This window comes from Aedes aegypti, chromosome 2 (assembly GCF_002204515.2).
Source record: "Aedes aegypti strain LVP_AGWG chromosome 2, AaegL5.0 Primary Assembly, whole genome shotgun sequence".
NCBI classification, from domain to species: Eukaryota; Metazoa; Arthropoda; class Insecta; order Diptera; family Culicidae; genus Aedes; species Aedes aegypti.
In genome coordinates, this window is record NC_035108.1 from 96,826,747 (window position 1) to 96,847,540 (window position 20,794).

At 36.0% G+C, this 20,794-nt stretch overlaps 1 protein-coding gene across 2 annotated transcripts in view; it reads right to left on the minus strand.

Annotated features, from left to right (window-relative positions):
• Window positions 1-270: 270 nt before the first annotated feature.
• The window catches only part of LOC5571601, a 50,127-nt gene continuing 29,603 nt past the window's right edge, over window positions 271-20,794 (minus strand). For both annotated transcript variants that reach the window (XM_021841615.1, XM_001653665.2), the window contains exons 2-3: window positions 11,525-11,845; window positions 271-1,626 (exon numbers count right to left, since the gene is read on the minus strand). In XM_021841615.1, coding sequence (XP_021697307.1) covers window positions 1,112-1,626; window positions 11,525-11,845 — 836 coding nt within the window. In that variant the 3' untranslated portion in view covers window positions 271-1,111. The remainder of the gene's footprint in view (window positions 1,627-11,524; window positions 11,846-20,794) is intronic.

Below are 20,794 nucleotides of genomic sequence, written 5' to 3' on the forward strand. Positions count from 1 at the left end.
CCGAATAAACTACCAATATCATTTCTATCATAAGTAATAAGTCATTCAAAACAACTCATCGCGCCAATTCTGTCAATCATTCATCCTTCTCTTCGAACGGGTATTTAAACCATTCTTCGGTTAGCAACACTTAGTGCTCGATCGACTTAGGAATTCGTTTCATATTTACCACTTACCCGTCACTGCCGTTTCGTTTAGCTGCAACATAAAATTAAACGATCACCACGCATCGATGAGCCCAAAGAGAGAAAAACTGCATTTTTGTGTTTCGTTAATTTACATGATTTAGCTTCTTTATTTTCACCACAAATCGTTATGTTCGCGTTCGCACATCCGTTGATTCATCCATTCGGTACTCTCGGCCTCAGCATAAGCTACGTCTACACTTTTACTTTTACCTACTACTCTAGCATACACACGCAACATGGTCAATTAGAGGGCCCAATTAACCGAACATTGTTTTTCGCTTGCAAATTCGTTAAATCTAAATGGGAAACCTTAGTGAGTTAACAAGAGCTCAAGACGGGGGCAAGAAAGTCGCCACCTCCTTGAGAGTAATAAATAATAAGTTAAACCTGCGATGAATATCTTCTTTACATGAGTTGAACGTTTTGTTCTCGCGATGCACTCCACAGTGTTTTAGGTTGCCGATTCAGTGCACTCATTGAATAACGTTCCAACTTTTTTTAACGATATGGTTTGTTCGGTGAAACTATTTTTGGTATCTTTTGATACAAGAAGTTATAAATAGCATTAAGTTAAATTTGTTTTTCATAACATTCAGAAGGACGAATATATGACAAAAGATTGAAGAACCAAAAAGAAGGGACAAAACGTCGAAAATTTGTTTTGAAAGAAAAAATTTCCCAACATGCAAATCATTTTCGACCTTTTGTCCTCCCGACGTCTTTTGTGGATTTATTACAAAACTTTTTGAATCCAAAGATACCAAAAAGCTTCTTCGAACAAATCATGTCGCTAAAATCAACGGTTAAGACGCTATTGAAGCACACGAAATCGACAAAATAAAACACTGTGCACTCCTAGCGGAGTTCATTGGTTGATTTGGTATTATTCTATGAGTACTTCCCTAAGTTAAGTTGATTAAACCCTATCGTTTCTGAGTCGTGTGTTGCCATCCGGAGTACGGTAAGCTCTGAGGCCGAGCGTTGGTCAGCGCAGTCGGTAATCCGTACATCTTGCTGTAAGAATTGATATGCCCTGGAGCGGTGTAGATCGGTTCGATGACGTCACTTCTCGAGTACGGGAACACTCCACTGTGGATCGTCGGAGAAACGCTACTATGAACCGATGCCAGAGGTGGCACCGGGCCATCCAACGACAGGTGATGACTAGGGTCCGAATGGATGTGGATGTGGATGTTCTTGTCCGGTCCCGAAGACCAGAGGTCCTTATGGTGATGACCGCCGATGCCATGCTTGAAGAAGTTGATCACCTTTGCTAAGCCAACACTGATGTTGATCACGAAGATGGTCATGGCAACGAAGAGAGTTTTGAGGGCGATGGCCACCAGGAAGATCAGAAGCGTCTTGATGCCACCCAATAGGAACATCAACGGGAGCATGACGTTCTTCATCATTCGTAGCCGGCCGAATGTTCTCGGCGCTGTAAAGTAGTCGAAAAAAAGTGTGATCATTATCATTAATTTTATGCCTCCGAATGTCATTTTCCCAAATGACCACCGACACTTGGAAAAATGCTATTGGAGGCGCAGTAGCACTATTAGGGTGGCCCATGTTGTATGGAAAAGTCAAACCGTAATAATCCTAGGTCATACCCCCCAAATTTGTTCACTTTAACCCACAGAAGTTACTGTGAAAATTTGAGCCGATTCCATGAAGTCTAAGGCCTGATTTGCTGCTGAAAAGTAATCGCTAAAGAAATTTCTCACCCATTCCTTGCAGAAATTTTCTACAACGACTTCCGTTTGAACTGACATTTCTTTTCAACTGCATACTGCGATCAGAAAAAAGCGCTTTCTTGATCGATTTCTTGCAGGAATTTCTCATACATCAAGATATGCCAAGAAATTACTTTTCAGTAGCGAATCAGCAGCTTAAAATTTATATAAAAAATTGAGAAACACATGCTGCAATTACATCTTTGCAATTTCTCATCGTTATAGGCTGTTTTTCATCACGCCAATCTGTCATGAAACGGCCTACTTTCCTGCACTGAAGTATGCAGTGCGGGAATAGTCATTACGCAACTGAAATCAGTGCTGTAATGATTCATTACGCAACTGTTTTGAGTTGCGCAATGAATCATAACACAATATTTTTTCAGAAATTGTAAAATAATGGTGAATGCATTCCGATATAATTTCTGACACCCTTAAGTGGTCTTCTACGAAATTGCAAAAAATGTTGTACGTAACTCGTTGCAGAACTCGATTTTTACAGCACTCGTCGTAATTATCGTAAAAATCATCATTCTGCAACTTGTTCCGTAAACTACTATTTTGTCACACTGATGATGTTTAAAAAAAAAAATGATGATGTTTATGTATCTCAGATTTGTTTTCTAAGGTTCCTAGAAAAATTCCAGAAGGAATTCCAGATACAGCTCTGAAGGCATACTTGGAGAAGATGCTGCTAAAATACCTATGAGGATCTCCAAACGAGTTTTAATATATTGGGAAGTTCGTTCTGGAGGAATATATGCAGAATTTGTTTTAGGACGATATTGGAGATATGTTTTAAGGTAAAAGCTTCTTCAAGGATCTCCTAATAAAGTATCAAGTCATGGAACAGCTGTTTCAAGTGACTATGACAGTAACAAGGAAATTTCATTTTTAGAATGGTTTTATGTGTTGATGTCGAGTCATGAATCATCGACTCCCAGAGGTTTAATTGTAGTTCACTGTGGTCAATTTTACGTACGGTTTTCAAAAGGACTCCTTTTGAATTATATAGCAAAATTAATTAGAAATTTTATAAATTAATTAAGGAAATTAGAGATTCCTAGAGTCTTCATGGAGGATTTACTTCCACATAAATTACTTGAAGAATTGTAAGTATTATATATTGCAAGTATCATATACATATTGGAAAAATCTCTTAAGAAAATAAAATAAAATATTTTGGCAGACTTGCTGAAAACAGGAGGATTTGGGTTATTGCATTCGTTATTGGATAATTGCATACAGAAAATCCTGAAGATATTTCTTGAGAAATCCCAGGAATGTTTTTGAAAGAATTTATGCAGGTTTTTTTTCTTTTTAAAAACACTTAGATAAATACCAGGAATATATTTTAAAACTAGTGGTCCCGGCAAACTTCGTCTTGCCATCAAGTAGGCTGTTGGAAAACGTCAAGAAATTCCCCATGCAAAATGATACCTTAGTCTTCTCCCGTTTTCTCCATTATTCCGGAGACTTTTCTGAACTTTTTCCTCGCACGAACACGTCGCATCCCTTGTGGAGGGCAACAGTGAAAATCTTGCGATTTTTTTCTCGAAGAAACCACCAAGGGATATGGATAAAAAAACATATCGGCGAAATTATTGAAGAGTATTTGTTGGAAAAAGTTCCTGGATATACACTCGGAGGATTTCATGGAAGAATCCTTGATTCGGCAAAAAATCCAAGACAAATTCTCAAAAAAAAATAATGGGGCAAACCCTTATAGGTATTTTGAGGAACCATCGGGAAAAACATAGTGAAACTATTCGAGAAACATTTAAAAGAACTTAATCCTTGACAAGAATTATAGAATAATTTCTGAATAAGTCAACGAAGAATATTGTGTGACATTTGCCAGAAAACCATTCTCCAGAACGTACAATTCCCAGATTTTTTTTCTCCTAAATTTTGATCAATTAATTAATAGTGAAACATTCCGGAATCCAAAGATGGCCGTCACAATAGTCGATTTGTGCTCCTACTTATTTATATCTTCAAGAACATTAAATTTAACTAATAGTAAGCCAAGAATCTAGCTCTTCCAATTTTGAGCTTTTTGCTACTGTACAGAACCGAGACAATTTTATACTGTAATCCCAAGTAACACAACATGTCTCATATAAATCACAATGACCTCAATATGACTAATGAGAATGTTCTGTTCCATAGCGAAAAAACTGGGATTCATACTTATATATGACTGGAAATGCGCAGAAGGTGGAGCTTGTGCAACATATTTTTGTTGTCAAAATTATGTATCATATGGGTTTAGGTATACATAATTATGTATTATACTTTGTCCAACAAACCATTAACGCAACAAAATACTGAGAACATTTGGTAGTGGAAATGCATTGGATGGTCGACAATGAAAAATGTAAAAGTGCAAACATTGACAAGCCTTCATTTTTGATTGCATAACTGTTATTGATTGATAACTGTTATTTAACACTAAATTAATATGCGAATCAAAAATTATGGTGAAATATGCACTTTTGCTTCGAAAAAATCAATTCGCCCTTATAATTCGTTCAATATACATTTTTCGACATCAAGCCAAGTAAAAAGTTCCAAAAAGGAATCATCACATTTTGCAAATTAGTTCATTATTTTTTACTCTACTAATACACTGAACTTTTACTGAACTATTATTACTTTTTTCAAAGCTTCAGAACAAAAATCTCATCGTTATGGTAAATATTCAAAATTAAATTCAAAAATTAAAGATGGTCCCCTTAGACACACTGCAGGACAAGTGTTTTGGGAAAAGACAAAAATTTCATTGCCAATCATTTGCCATTGTTTCATTCAAGGCAGTGAAAAGTTTTCAGGGACAACTAGTGTGATCATAAATTTACAGTGTGACATAAGTTTGATAAATCACTTGACTATGACAGCATAAATGGAAGTTGTAGCATGGAAGTTGCTTCTCAAATCTCACGAACCGTTGTTGATTTGTACCCGAAATAAAATAGTCTAATCAGGTTATTACCAAAAACTATTCCGGCAAACTTTATGTTACAATTTTGTTGACGGAAAACTCCTATACCAAATGACTATGAAGTGCTTTTTAAGTATTTATATTTTTTCACTACACTTTTTCACAAAAACACGTAAGCCCTGCATGAACACAACTGTAAGCGAGTTAGGTAATTCCATTGAACCTTATTCGTACTAAACAATGGCAAACAACCACCACACTCTATTCATTAATATAAATTGATAAATCGGCATTTAGAGCATACCTTAAAAATAATAATTTACTCAAAACATTTGCTTTAAAGTATTCAATGAACACCATATGGCGAATTTCTTAGCCGGCAGTGTATCATCCATGCTATCAAAAGTATTAAATGTCACTTTTGTTGCATTTGTTTTATAGACAACTAGAAAAACTTATATTTGACTGAAAATAAACATAATTTATTTATTCAGAACATGTTTGAAAAAGTATATATTATGACATACATGTAACATGAATATGACATATTGAGACTGCTTATTTGTCGTACATGTCTAAAACAACCGAAATAAGACATATAACCAAACACATGTTTTGATAAACATAAGAAGACAAATATAAAACATAATATGGTTGAAACATAGTAAACATAATTAGAACATTTTCAGCAAAATGGTAGATTTGCATTGCAAAACAAACTATATGCCCTAATAGAACATCTCTATTCAAGTTCAATATTGAAAGGTTTAACAAAACAAAATAGCGACTTACGTGAGACATGACATGTTTCAAAAACTTTCTTGCAATCATTGTAGGACAAACTGTGTATTTTTAAATATAGATTTATGTTTTCGGTGTTACTTGGGATATTTTGAACTGCATTACTTTTGGGAACATCCATAAACAACACGGTTATTTATGGGGGTAGAAGGGGGTTGTTCTAGCCAAAAACCACAAACCATATAAATTTCGGGTCATTCGGAGGATTGGATTTCGGCGAAAAGTGTCATTCGGGTAACTGGCGTTAGGGGGGAAATGACATTTGTGAAAACGGATTGTGCTATTTTGCTCGAATGTACGTTCTCCAAATGACCCGTTTCCTCGAATGTCAGTTCCCCGAAGACTTCAGATGGTGAGAACGATAAGGAATCAAAAGAAGGAGATATTGGTCATTTTTGGTAAGTATTTATATTGCCAAAAATTCCAAGGTCGGTAAAACTCGAAAGAAGGGTGCATATCAGATGACCAGCTCGTGGACCACCTTGAAATGTATTGAGCTATGACAATTTTGAGTGCCAAGAACTGTTCGGGAAATGGCCAATTGGTAAACGCATAATAGAAATTGGATGACCGGCTGCCTTCTTGTGTACTTTCTTGCCTTGTATAGTTTGGGCATATTTATAGTTTTTGTTATCGAGCTCTGTAGATGGCAAACTTCATTCTGACCACTAGACACTGAGGTAAACTGATTGTACCACTGGTACCACCTGTGACGATCTTACATCTTTATTGTGCACCTCTACAGATGCCGCGATTGAATTCGAATGACGTACTGATGTTCGTTGATGAGAGATAGGTGCACTGCTTTCTTGCTCAGTAGTACAAGCGAGTTGTGCGGAAGGTTTTCTGAACGAATCAACTTCACTAAGCTGCCTTTTAATTGCATCCATCTTTTCCTAGTAGCTTCCTCGAATTCTGCATCGGTTTCGGCAAGCCGACGCTCGTATTAACGGTTTTTCGAAGCTTGCTTACTAAGTCAGCTAGACATAGTCTCCAAAAGACCCTGTACTTTTTTGATTACACCAACAAAAACAATGTCACAAAATTTTATTTATTAAAAAAATCTAGTGGGTGGTCCATTTTGGGGAATGGTACTTTCTGGTGGATGTCTTTCTTGCGAATAGTTTTCTGACGAATATAGTTTTCGGCACACAATGAATTAACATTCACAGAAAAAAACCTGAAGAAACTCTTGAAGGTATCCTGAGAAGAAGTACTGGACTACCCAAGTAACCAGTAAGCACGATAATGCGGCACGGTAACAGCGTTATATGCGCATATAGGGTAATCATTTGATGCATGTCAGTTTCATATACGCATATAATGCTATTATAATGCCAGAAAAGGCGAAATAGCGTGCCATTATAGTGCCAAGATATAACCGTGCTTCTCTGCACCACTAATGCTGATATAAGGCCACGTGAGAAACGTCAGTTGTTTTCGCCAGGATTTTAGGGCGAATATTTTGTGCTTTCGCGTACGCAGCCAGAGAGCTTTCGCGTATGCGGCCAAGCAACTGGTACACGAGGTAAATAAATGAATAAATGAAAACGGAAACCTCTAATAGTATGCATAAAATGTAATAAAATAATACAGATAGTACTTCTCCGTATCCGACATATTCGTTTTGGTAGTTTTAATCCTTTTGAGGACTTGCAATTGCCACATTTTGATCCTCGTTTTATGATGATGAAAAAAAAAGACAATTTACACCGTCTTCAGCCATAGGCTGCACAGACTGAACATAACTAACATTAGACAACGGACACACAGAACGACCAGTGGACCAGTGAAGAATTTTTCGTTTGACGAAAAGTTTTCTCCGACTGGGGCGGGAATCGAACCCACACTCCGTAGCACAATACGCCTAAACAACTGACGCCGCTAACCGCACGGCTACGAAGCCCACGAAATTAAATTCCTCATTTTGCGTCTCGAACCTCCTCACCCGTATTGTTGAGTTGTTGTCCTGCTCCTTTGCTCCTACGGCCACATAAGATGAATAATATTTGAAAGAAAAGTGACCAATTTAAATCATCACTTTTCCCTGTCATAAAACCAGCAATTGTAGTAGTGAGAAGATTTATGTTTGACTCCCTCTTACCACTATATGCAAACACAAAGCACGTGGTATATCTGCCAAAACACTGGATGGCATTTACACATGCCCTGTATTCGAATATAAAGCCAGTATAGTGCTTATTTAATGCCTGTATGCATCAGGCTTAGAAGCATTAATGATGCTGTAATAGGGTTTCTATACATCGGAAGTGCTGTTATAAGGTGTGTAAGCATTTGTGGTGCTATTATAATGCATGTACGCATCTATGATGCTGATTAAGGGCTTATTATTAGTGCTTATGGTTTCTTGGGTGGGTATTTCATGGAGAAATCCCTTGACGCATTTATGTACGACTTTCTGTAACAATTTTTTCGACCTTAAATATTTGTCGGCGTGAAAATACAAAACCAGCGGCGTGGCGTTGATCACCAGTTGACTTTACCCAAAATATAGTATATCGATTATTCTCTCAATCCAAAATCTCTCGGTATTCTCTCTTTTCCCCACCAATGTTGTCAAAAATAGAGAGCTTCACCTGCCCAATGGGGGTAATTTGGCCCCATAAGCCAAATTTTAGTAGATGCATTATTCTCAAGCAATGAACTCAATTTTGCGTAGAATCAAACCAAATTTAAGTAAATTTTTCTTATGGTTTCAATGGCAAAGTACCTAATAGAGGCTTTGCAAATTTAGACAAATTTGGGTTATTTGGCTAACTACGGTTTTGCATTGAAACAACTCCGATTTGAGTAGATTCGAGTTGCCATGTATCGAAAAATTGGATTGGTGGTGTAACGCACAGGTCTAGCACTTTAGTATTGTAGTTTCGTTTCGTGTAATTGAATTTATTTGGTTAGTGCTCCGGCTGCGTCCGAATGCATGTCAATTTGGGGATGGGAAGGAAATGTTGACGTGTTACTTGCTTTGTGGAAGCCGAGGAGTCCTCTGCATTTCCACAAGAAAACACTTGGAGTTTTGACATGAGAGAGGATTATTCAAGTGATTCGTTTTGGTAGACGATAAAGATATAATTTGAAATAATACGTGAGCATAAACATAGATGACCGATATGATTACTATTTTCGTAATCGCAATACGCGAACCGGATACATTTGATCTGGATTCCGTCGCTCGCCTACAAAGGAGTAGGCAACAGGTTCAGTAAATCAAACACTACTTCTTCGTCATAAAATTTCCACCACAAAAATAAATGAAGTATTGTACCAAGCAATTTATAATCGAAATTGGTTAATCATCTGATAAGAACGAACATTGAAACACATTGTACGAATCTTTCGTTAGAACATTACGAATATTCAGTGCTTTAGTGCACCCGACGAAATGGCTTTGAGCATTTCACAAAGTATGCGATAGGCTTCGATAAAATACAAGATTCTCTACGAAATTCTGGGAAAATAACTAATGATTTCGTTCAACGATCAAATTTGCCAAAATCATCAAGTACGAAAACGTGCATTAATCAATATTTTAACGTGTAATGAACTAAAGTTGCGGAATTACGAGATTATGTCAAGTACAAATGGTCGGTGTTCAGACAGACCGGACTACACGATTTTTTGACGTTCTAAAAATACGTTTAGGACTCCATAAATTCTGATTTTTTCCGATGCTATTTTGATACTGATGTTTCATTGGGCCCAGATAGCCGTAGCGGTAAACGCGCAGCTATTCAGCATGACCATGCTGAGGGTCGTGGGTTCGAATCCCGCTGGTCGAGGATCTTTTCGTAAAGGAAATTTTCTCGATTCCCAGGGCATAGAGTATCATCGTACCTGCCACACGATATACGCATGCAAAAAATGGTCAATCGGCAAAGAAAGCTCTCAGTTAAAAACTGTGGAAGTGCTCATAAGAACACTAATCTGAGAAGCAGGCTCTGTCCCAGTTGGGACGTAACGCCAGAAAGAAGAAGAAGAAGAAGTTTCATCAAATAGATAAGCTCTATTATTACAGCAAATAATTCGAATATTTAAATATTTGGAATGCCTGTGGTAGGGTTTTCCTGAAACCTCTAAAAAGCACTTGGTTCAGTCTGTCTGAACACTGACCAAATGTTTTGTATGAGGCATGCAAATGGTGATTTATAAAACTCTTGTTTTATGAAATTGATATGATTTTGAAATTTTTATAATCCATGGAAACGTTTGTCAGATTTACCGTTGTTCATAAATCTTTCGTAGCTTAATAGCAACATTATATGTCGAATATTTTTCAAGCAAATATTGTAACTATACCTTAATGTGAAAGCTGGAAGCACGAGAAAAAAAAAATGATTGGAGAAATAAAGAATATTCGGTACTGATAAGAATACCGGGTGAATTTCCGATTACCGAGAATGAGGGTGAATCTCTTGAATCTAATTCGCCAATTATTGTACGGCTAAAATGCTCGCTAATTGTAGAACACGTGCAAACTAAGTCGGATCAGCTGTCAAATCAACATTGTTATTATAAATTAAATCGGATAAGATTACAGTTCAATTCGCAACAAAATCTATACACTCGCTTAGTATGCCAATTTTCATCATATGCACATATATCGCTTCCACTTTTGTCAATGTAGCCTGTAGTGACTTAATTTGTTTCAACTGCTGTCGTGTGTTGTGATTTGTGTGTATTAAAGATAACTATTTCTATGAAAATACTGTAAAATACCTGAATTATTTTTGGTGTAGTATTGACAGACTTTTGTGCACTTCTATTTGAAAAAAAAGAAGGTTCTACACATAGTATGGTAGCCTGAAGGTATGCGGGGATGCTCAAAATATATCCCCTAAAGTGTTCCCATCATTCAAGTTCGTTAATTTTGCTGAATCAATTGAATTTCTGTAATATTGGAAAAATTCTTTATTGCCTACATTTAGACGTTTTAGGCAGCATTCTTTTTTGTTATTAATTATTTATTATTGCCATAAATATTGTTTCGATAAAAAAAATGCAAGCTGTTTTAAAACCAAGCGTTAATAGATTTTTTTATTCTAGAGAAGACTTTTAGTACTAAAATCACATTTTACACCAAATTTCAATTCATAAGCCAATGATGTTCGTCGTCACACTTGTTTTTCCGCATTCAGTAGCTTGACATTGACAACATTATAAAAAAACAGACCCAAAATACCATGAAAAATAATAATTTTCACCCGAACATAAAGCATGTGTCTTTCAATGATGAAGCTACATTACAAATAAGAGTATGCCGACACTTGGAGTGACAAACCAATCACTGTTTTTATTTTAAACAATATATAAACTCAACATGCATACCGTTAATGCAATGAAGATGTGTGTAAATACATTTTACTCATTTGAAACAGTTTGCATGGAACGAGCTCATGGTTAATTTATGGTCGACAGGGCAGTTACTTACTAAACATTTTCAACTTCGTCACCAACATACTTAACGCACACGATCTAATTATATAAAAAAAAGCGCGCGACCTGAAAGATCAAAAACTTCTCTCCCTTAATTGGAGAATCCGCAAATCAAAAACATAAGAATTTCGCTACTTAGATATGGCCAAAAGTGTAATCAGAACAGTGCCTTCCTCTTGATGATTCCACTTGATCGATTAACTTCATTCAATCTTCATTCTCAATAAGCCTCCATTAACACTTAATAGAGTCGGCTCAAACTTTTACATTACCTTTTGGGATCCAAATAATTAAGTTTGGAGGATGTAATACATGATTTAAGCTGTTTGACTTTTAAAAATATATAAAAACGGACCACCATGACTACATTAATCTACATCCCAATCCAACACCATTATACAAACCCAAGAGCTTGCCGTTGGAGCGATCTTGCACTGTAGCAGACTCCACAGCATCTTCCGAGTTGGCAGCAGCAGCAGCAACCGTTTGAATTTCACCGCAAATTGTAAGCACTACCATCACTAGGGTAATTGTCACCAGCAGGAACGATGATGATGACGATAATGGCGATGCTCTTCTGATTGATGCCATTTCGAGGGCTGCTGCTTCTGGGGAAGGTTTCTCACCGACTGGCTCTGATGATTGCAGCAGATTTTTTTTTCCGCTTCGCAATCCAATCGATGGATGTTGTGGGTGAGTGGAACGAATTTCTCTGCTCGTGATGCCTGCCAATGGAGAGATAGATCGACTAAGTAAATGTGTGGCGTGGAAAATTAAATTTTAAACGAATCTCTCTGTTTTACTTTTGCGGTGACTGGCTGACAAACTGGCGGAGTAACTAGAGTGGATGTACCAGTATTCACCACCCTAAGGAAATACACTTTTTTTTATGAATCAGTCAATAGACTTGTGAAGACTGAATAGTATGAAAATAAGGGGGGCCAAATACTAGTATTCGCCAACTCTCCATAACTCGATATTGAAGGGTTTATTGAATTGAACCAGTGCAAATGCGATCTAAGGGACCATCGATGTAGCCATGAACACCAATTTTTACTGTGGTTCTCGAACTCAATATCGAGACACAAAATATCGAATACAGAAGAGTTTAATGTATTTTGAATTTCTGTTCATGTACTCGCCAATTACATATATAGTTTTAAAGAACATCGTGAAAAATAGAGCGAAGGAGCAAAATAAATAAAAAAGGTTTATTTTATTCTTTTAGTAGATTTTGATATTTTTGAGATAGTTGCCATATATTTTCAAAGTGATTGAAACTGATGAACTGTATGTAAGCCGAGATGGTGATTATGTACTGGTACTAAAGCAAATACCGTTGCATCTACCCTAAAGCGAAGGTGCCACCGGGCACCCGATTAAGTCGCAGTTAGTTAGTTGGAGGCACTTTGGTGGATGATTATAAATCAGACAAAGAGAGTTTAGGTTGACAACCAATATTGGTTTTTGGACCGATGTGGTAATTTAAGAGCGGTGATTGAATCGGAAAAAAGTGATACTACGTGATTGAATTTTTATGACGATATGATCGAAGTTTTTTTGTTCGTTTGATTGGATACTGGGGAATCGTACACACTATTATTATGAAGTTAATAAATGTTCAACTATAGACTGCAATCTTTATACGTGGGCGCATAGTATTACATAATGGAATGGAATGAAATGGAATTAGGTTCAACGTAAATCCATTGCTTGCCTATACAAACTATGTAACGAAATACATAATATATACTTAAAACGAGACTTTTATTGCAGTTTTTGTCGGAAGCTATATCAACTTTATGCTGAATTGTATAAATGTTCTAGGGCAGTCATGAACTCCGTAAAAGCGAAATTATCGTTAAGCTAAGTTTTTGTTTTGCGACCCAAACAGGTTTATTTAACCTTTACGCGAATTTTTGTAACGTGAGTAGCCACGCTTTGAACTTTGTACAACACACCCCTTGTTCAACATGAAATACCTCGTGATCTAGATTAAATAGGGAAGAACCATCTGCGACAAAGTTGTTTAAGAGATCAAGGGCTGACATGCGGTAGCCATTTAGATACGGAATTACACCACCAGGCGGCGCTAGTGTGCATGAAAGTTTTGTTTTGCAAATATCTCAGGAGCCTGACCACTTAGAAAGAAGACGTCTTCGGCTATATTTTTTAGTAATTCAAGAACTATCATTGACCGAACTAGTTGATTCAAAATTTGGTTATCAGGCAAAGGTAGTGAGCATGAAAGTTTTGCAAATATCACAGGAGCATGGTTGCTTAGAAAGATGGCGTTGTCGGGAAAGTTGTTCAGTAGTTTAAAAGCTATCATTAGTTGAGCCTTGGAATTCGAGATTGGCTAAAATAATGATAGCGCTTGAACTACTGTACCACTTTGCCGTTCTAAAAGGTTATGATCCTAAAATATCCGTAAAACAAAAGTTCCATGTTCACTAACGCCGCCAGGTGGAAAATGTTTAAATCACTGAAGTTACTGAACAACTTTGCAGAACTAAAAGTTTCATGCTCACTAGTGCCACCTAACGGTAAAATCCCGAATTAAACAAGGTACCATCTGATAGCGCCACCTTCAGAACAACTTTACTGAACTAGATTTTACAAATTATCTATATTTTGAAATATACCGAATCCTACGCGTCCCGTATATAGTGTGTTCATTATTATGCGACTTCTATGAATATTTGTTGATTTTACCGTAACATGAAGGCGTTGTACGACGTGACAGCTCGAAGGTTAATCATATTCTACCAGGCTTGCTGAAACCAGGCCGCCATCGGCACCTATCGTTAGAATTCCAATTTTTGCTGGTTTCTAGTTTTCGATAAAACTTAAGGGTGATCCTTTCGGTTTTCTTAAATTGGTGGATCCCTCGTACGCCAGCTAGCTGAACAGTTTGCGAAAAAGCGTGATTCACGTGATATGTCTCATATTTCGCTTGGAACACATAGCAAACTTAGTGGCATCGTATAGAGAAAGGATATAGCTTTCATTTAAAGTTTAAATAATTTTGGAGGCCATTTTGAATTTGGCCGCCATCTTGAATTTTGTTAGAAAAATCGTTTTTTTTTTTCACCATTAGCGATCGCTCGTTTTGAATTCTGAGATCACCATTAGAAAGCTGATGATAAATTGCGTAAAATAGGCTACAGAAACTAGGTGAGCAATGGTATTTACCCTATGAAATAGACGATTTTTTTAATTAAGTTCTACGATTTTGACGTATATGGCGAGAGCAATCAATGCAAACATTATTTTTGAAAAACAAAGAAACAAGTTTTCAATCGTTGGTATTTCGAGTCTAGTTAAGAATAAGAGTATTATTTTGAGTGATAAAATTTGGCGTCCATCTTGGATTTTGACGCCATCTTGATTTTGAGTAGTAGAATGAATTTTTCACCTTGATAACCCTCAGCATGTCGAATTTAGAGGCTGCCAATAAAACAAGATTACAGTTACATATACTCTTCTTCTTCTTATTATTCATTTACCTGAAGTTACGTCCCTATCGGAACCGAGCCTGATACTTAGCTTTATTAGTTATAAATACAGTTTATTAAATAGGATTTCTCTTCTATAATGCGATTTAAATAATAAAATAATTCTTCGACATATCTTTGAGTTCAATGATAATGAATAAATAAATTAAATGAATAAAAACCAGAAACATTGATTGAAATAAACAAACATTTTTTTACCATTTGGATGAACGCGCAATTTATAAGCGCGTTGGGCCTTTAGTATGTTTTGTGGTAATATCTGTAGTTTTGATGTAAAAAATTGCCAAAAGTGAATTAATTAAGAATAGAAATCTAAAATTTTTAAGCAAAAAAATTCTTGATTTTCTGAGCATGAGCATGAGCATAGATGACCGTACAATTCGTAGTTGCTACTCCGTGATTGACCAGAACAATCGAAGTTGCACAGGGTATTTATGAATGGGGCTTGGGATTAGCTTACCATTCTTCAATGTGCACAAATCGAGAGCTCAAATTTTAAAAGTCAATAACGGCGCCGGCCACGTCCTTACGGTCATCGGGGAAGGGAAGGAATGTTAGTTAGACAACCGTTACTAGAGACCGAGTATACCTCTGCATTAGACCGGTTCATATTTGAAAACATGTCTGGAAATCTACCGGTCAAGCAGTTTTCGGAATTCTCATGCCAAGAACAATGTGTGGTCAAATTTTCAGCTCATTTTATAAAGATTTCAGTATGCTTCAAGTTGAAAATGTGTTTTTGGTCTTATTTCAAGGTTTGAAAAATCATAACTAGCATGTGGAAAATCAAAACCACTTGCTATTACCACTATTTGAAAGCTAATTCTATTCTGTTCAAGTTTGTCGAACACGCTAATAAGATCAAATTGAGTTTTAACATTGTTTGATCCAAATTTGTTCTCCACAGTACCCAGAAATTACAGTTTTATCAATATACATGGAATATAAAACACCCATTGACATAATTTTTTCAAGCCCAAGTCAACGGGAATCGAACATAATAAATTTATGAATTCATTGACCATCAACAGCTTACATGTTGCTTAAGGCAATAAATTACAATAAATGCCCAAAGATCGTACACCGCATCGCAACCTGATAATATTTAAATCATGCATGACACATGTACCGAAAACGAATGAATTGAACAAGTTAGCATTGCTTTTTCTTTCTGAGTGATGATTGTTTTGATTGCATTTCACTGATCATTTAGAACAATTTGAAAAAAATTATCATCATCAACTGAGAAAAGGCAGTGCTAACGTGGTCATTTTTTGTATTCTTCGAAGCTCACGGTGGTGCTCTTGGCTCACCCACAGTGGATTTACAAATGTGCTTCATAATAACCTAATTTTTACAATTTATTTCCATAAGATAAATGGTAACTTTGAATTATGATTTTTAAAAGCTTGAAAATAGCCCAAAAACACATAATTGATCTCCACAGTTGTCATGGAAAGGATATTGGGTTAGTGGGATAAGGTAAAGATCTGGGAGTCACCAATGGTTGGTGATGCGATCCATGATATAATCACGACTAATCGTACTCGCGATATTATTCGATAAACTCATTGTACCCCGAACATGTGTTCATCACTCGCCCACGCAAGAACAAGCGACTCGATCAATAGATCAAACACTACTAACGATCCACGGCGCTTTTTCATTTCACTTCTCGACCGACGCGCGACATGTTTGATCCTGCCCTCGTCACTCGCCCCCGCAGGAGCAAGCGTCAAGGTCGAAAGATCAAACACAACTCACAAAAAAAAAATCTTGATTTTCTGAAACAAAAAGTATCGTTTTTACTACCGCCCAACATGTATGTGAAAAATAGCGAAATTGAACGATGAGAAGCAGGATTTGTTCTAATGTGGATATAATGAAAAAACGCAGGTGTATCATTTTGAGGTTGTAAAATCTGGTGGCCATCTTGGATTTAGACCCCATCATAGTTTTTAGCAGTTGAATGATTTTTTACCATCTCAATGAATTGAATTTTCAGGGCTCCGTTAAAAAAAAAAAACAATTATATTCTTTATTTCTTATTTTATCTCAGCTGTTCAACTGATTGTTCATTTCTATCTTTGGTTTTAGACCAAATAAATGAAAGAATTAATGCTATTTTTCAACTCGAGGGTATGCAGAACAATCATTCAGGTAGCAAATAAGCGTTAACATACCCTATGTTTATCAAAAACTGGGCCTTTTCGCAAACTGTTCAGCTAGCTGGCGTACGAGGGGTCCACCAATTTGAGAAAAACGAAAGGACCACCCTTAAGTTTTATCGAAAACTAGCGATCAGTGACATAACATTGGAATTCTAATGATGGGTGCCAATGGCGGCCTGGTTTCAGCGAGAATTGCTCATGGCAAACTTATCAAAAATACGGCCCTTAGTACAGATATGGATGTAGGTAGGATTTTCAAAAGGTGAGAAAGGGAAGTTTCTCGAGCAACCTCTAAAGTCATTCACGAATTTAACCTAAACAAACTTCTGCACGAAATTTTAAACTATGCAGAAAGTCCGTTCTATTTTTTTTACAGTGCGCAGATGGCATTCCAAAACCGCATCTTGGTTCAATGTGTGGGGTGAGTAAAGGATCCATTTAACGACTAGGACCATTTCATATTGGACAAATTTTGAAGATTCCATTGATTACGGACCGACCGATTCGATCTTTCTGATTTGCTGTACATGGTTCTTGAAGAATAAAAAAAATCATGCAGTTACTTCAAAAATTCATTAAGATAGGTTCCATTAGCACTTAGCAGGAATAACTTAAAAAATTATCTAGGCATCTCTTAAAGTATTTTAGATCAAAAAGTATCCGAAATATTCTATCAACGAGAAGATTTCTCATTGTTTTATTTTTAGTTTTTCCTTCGGGTACTTGCACTGTTGAAGGAATTGTTACAGAAATTCTTCAATATTTTCTATAATATAGAGGGGGAGTTCCCCCAGTACCGGATGCCTCCCAGTAAACACACGATCGTATATGATAGCATATATTAGTATAAAAGTGGAGGCGATATACGCACATTTCATATGCAACCTTATGACACATGTACGTATATCGACTCCAGTATTGTACTCTTATGCACTATCGTATATGATTTTGTGTTTACTGGAATAAGTCGACTTGTAAGCCGATCAATTTTTAATTCGTATATTATTGTTTGTTTGTGATCTTGTTATCCATTTATGATAGATATATATTAATTTTTTTGTAAAGTGCAAAAAACAAATTGGAAATACAAATATTCTAACACCAAATTGACCAATACTAAATGGTGGCCTCCAATACTAGACACAATTTAGAAACGTCTCTACTTCTCTAAATGTGTATACCATTGCACAATGGGCCAGGCTCAGAATTCAGCCAAATAAAACCTCTCGCGCTTTGAGATTGCATTTTTTCGGGTTGGTGTCAAAGGAAACTTATCTTGAACTTATTTGTTCTTTAATTTGATGATAAAAATTAGTTGGAAATTTCGCCGCATAGGTGGCATTGTGATGTAAACTTTTTTATTTCGCGTCCTAAAGCTTTCGCGTCTTTGGCAAAGTTTTAGAAGTTCCAGGACTTAAAATAACAAAGTTATGGTAAAAATGTTTAAATCACTTAAATATTACGTTTTTCATGCTTTTTACGTCAACATAATAAAATATTTCATTTTAAACACCATGCTTCACTTAAATTTGATAACATGCATGCATTGTACGAAAAAAAAAAATCTTGTTTTACATGAATATTTTAACTTTTGAACAAATTATTGTAAAAATATCATAATGTTTAACATAACTTTACTAAAAAAATTGGAAGTTTTTGCAAAAACTTATCAATGTTTCTAAATACGCTATGTATATTTTGATATATTTGAGATATCTAAATTTAAAATAATCATCTTCTTTATATAAATAGAATAGACTAATAATTAATTAACCATTTTTGAGGATATAAAACGTAAAATTTAAGTGATTTACACATTTCATACCATAACTTTTTAATTTGAAGTCCTAGAACTTTGATGTCTTCAACAACTGGTCGTATTTTTACGCGTTCTTAAATTAAGCTCTAGGACGTGAAATAAAAAAGTTTGCATCGCAGCGCTACATATGCGGCGAAATTTCCAACTAACTTTTATCATCAAATTAAAGAACAAATCAATTCAAGATAAGTCTCCTTTGACACCAACTCGAAAAATTGCACTCCTGAAGCGCTAGCGGTTTTGTTTGGCTGAATTCTGCTCCTGACCCAGTGTGCATTGAATGTTTTCATTCCCGGAATAGTAATTCTTTGCCAATGCAATCAATGATTTCTTCGTCAATTTTTATAGGAGGAATTACTCAAGAGATTTCAATTTGACCGCCTCTAAGGATTTCTTCAAAAAATCTTTTAGATAAGTCTCTCAGAATGTTGGACTACTTTTCCCCGAATGTCTTTTTTGTGAATATCGTTTCCCCGAACGACAGTTGCTCGAATGCCAGTTCCCCGTATAATCCATTTCCCAGAAAATACATCTATACATTTCAAGGTGGTGAACGAACGGGTGATCTGATATGCACCCTGCTTCATCTGATTGGCGGTTATTTCGTGTTTTACCGTCCTCGTTTTTTGGCAATAATCTCATCCAGAATGCTTTCAGGAACAAGGCTGAGGAGTGAACCTTGGCCAATATTACCAATCTTGAACAATATTACCAAAATCATGAATATTATTATTCCAGCCACATCCATTTTTATCAACACTTGGTTTAGGGGACTATTGTACTTATTACAGAAAAATACCGGAAGACGACTGCTTGGGTCCATTAAGCCTAGCAAGTGGTGGAATTTCTCCTGGAACCATTTCTACAACGCTGTGCAACGTTTTTCTACGGAAAGGGCATATTGGCCGGTTTGTTTTGAAACGTAGAGATTTGAACCGTTTACAAGAACGTCTTGTATCCTTTTAAAAGGCTACCTGGCAAGAGAAAGTTGCATGGAGAGTATGACCAATTAGAAAAATAACATCTTGACATAAAAAACTATAGAAGAAGTCATGCATTTGCTACTGCGATAGAGCAGTTTTCCCTTTGGAAGGCGTATTATACCTATTCACCCTACTATGAGAGGCCATCAAATCACTGATATCCTCATAAGTGCTACGAAGCACACTGGGGCAGATCGCTGTTTTCAACGGCCAAAATCTCTCGTACTTTGGATATGTATCCTAGAGGTTTGGTGTCGTCAACATAGTATTTTGGAATAATTTGTACTATATTTTGACTCCTTCGGATTTGATCTAGGTAAGTTAAAACTGATCTAGATCAGCTTTACCTTTTGTTAAACACTTCTTAGCAAAAAACGCTTTATTTTGCAAAGTTGTTCATACAGGCATTTTTTACATTTCTTCCGAAGACACTTGCACTCTGTCACTGACGTGTATGACGCTTTACGACACTTAAGTAAAAACAGTCAAAACATAAAAAAAATAAAATGTTGTTGTCAAATACTTAAAGCTCAACAAGAACAATATAAATAAAATAAATAAAATTAAATAAAATAAATAAACTGGCAATCCTTTAAGATTTAGTTATATTTTTAGTAAAAACAGTCAATAAACAGCCTTTTACAAAATACTGGAGAACTCATGAAGTGGCATATTATTTATCTACGACTAGTCAAGAACATTAGTTTTGGAGGGGCTGCGTGGAGCATTTTTGCTAGAGCAATTTTGGGTAAAAAAGTTATTTTAATATGTGATTTAAAATGGCAGATTTATCATTTAATCTGTTTTCATTGAAGAATAGTCAGATTTAGATAGAAAAAGACTATATGAGCTTTTAAAAATTTAGACGTGTTCCATTTATTTGCATCGTTTTTTTATGATTTTCATTAAACACAATACTATTCTCTTGATAAAAATCGAAGGGTGTAGCTATTCATATGGCACGTATTATTTTGAATTGCGTTCAAACGTTTATTAAAACGTTATTTTGGTAATGGCTTTTTGAAAACACGTTGTCAACATTCAATATGTTTTTTGTACATGTTGATAATATAAATGCATGAAAACTTAATCGAACATAAGTATTTTAGGTTATTTCCATCAAAACTGCAAACCACCACAACAAAAAAGCCCTACGTGGTCCGTTCTAGAGCATTTCCTGGAC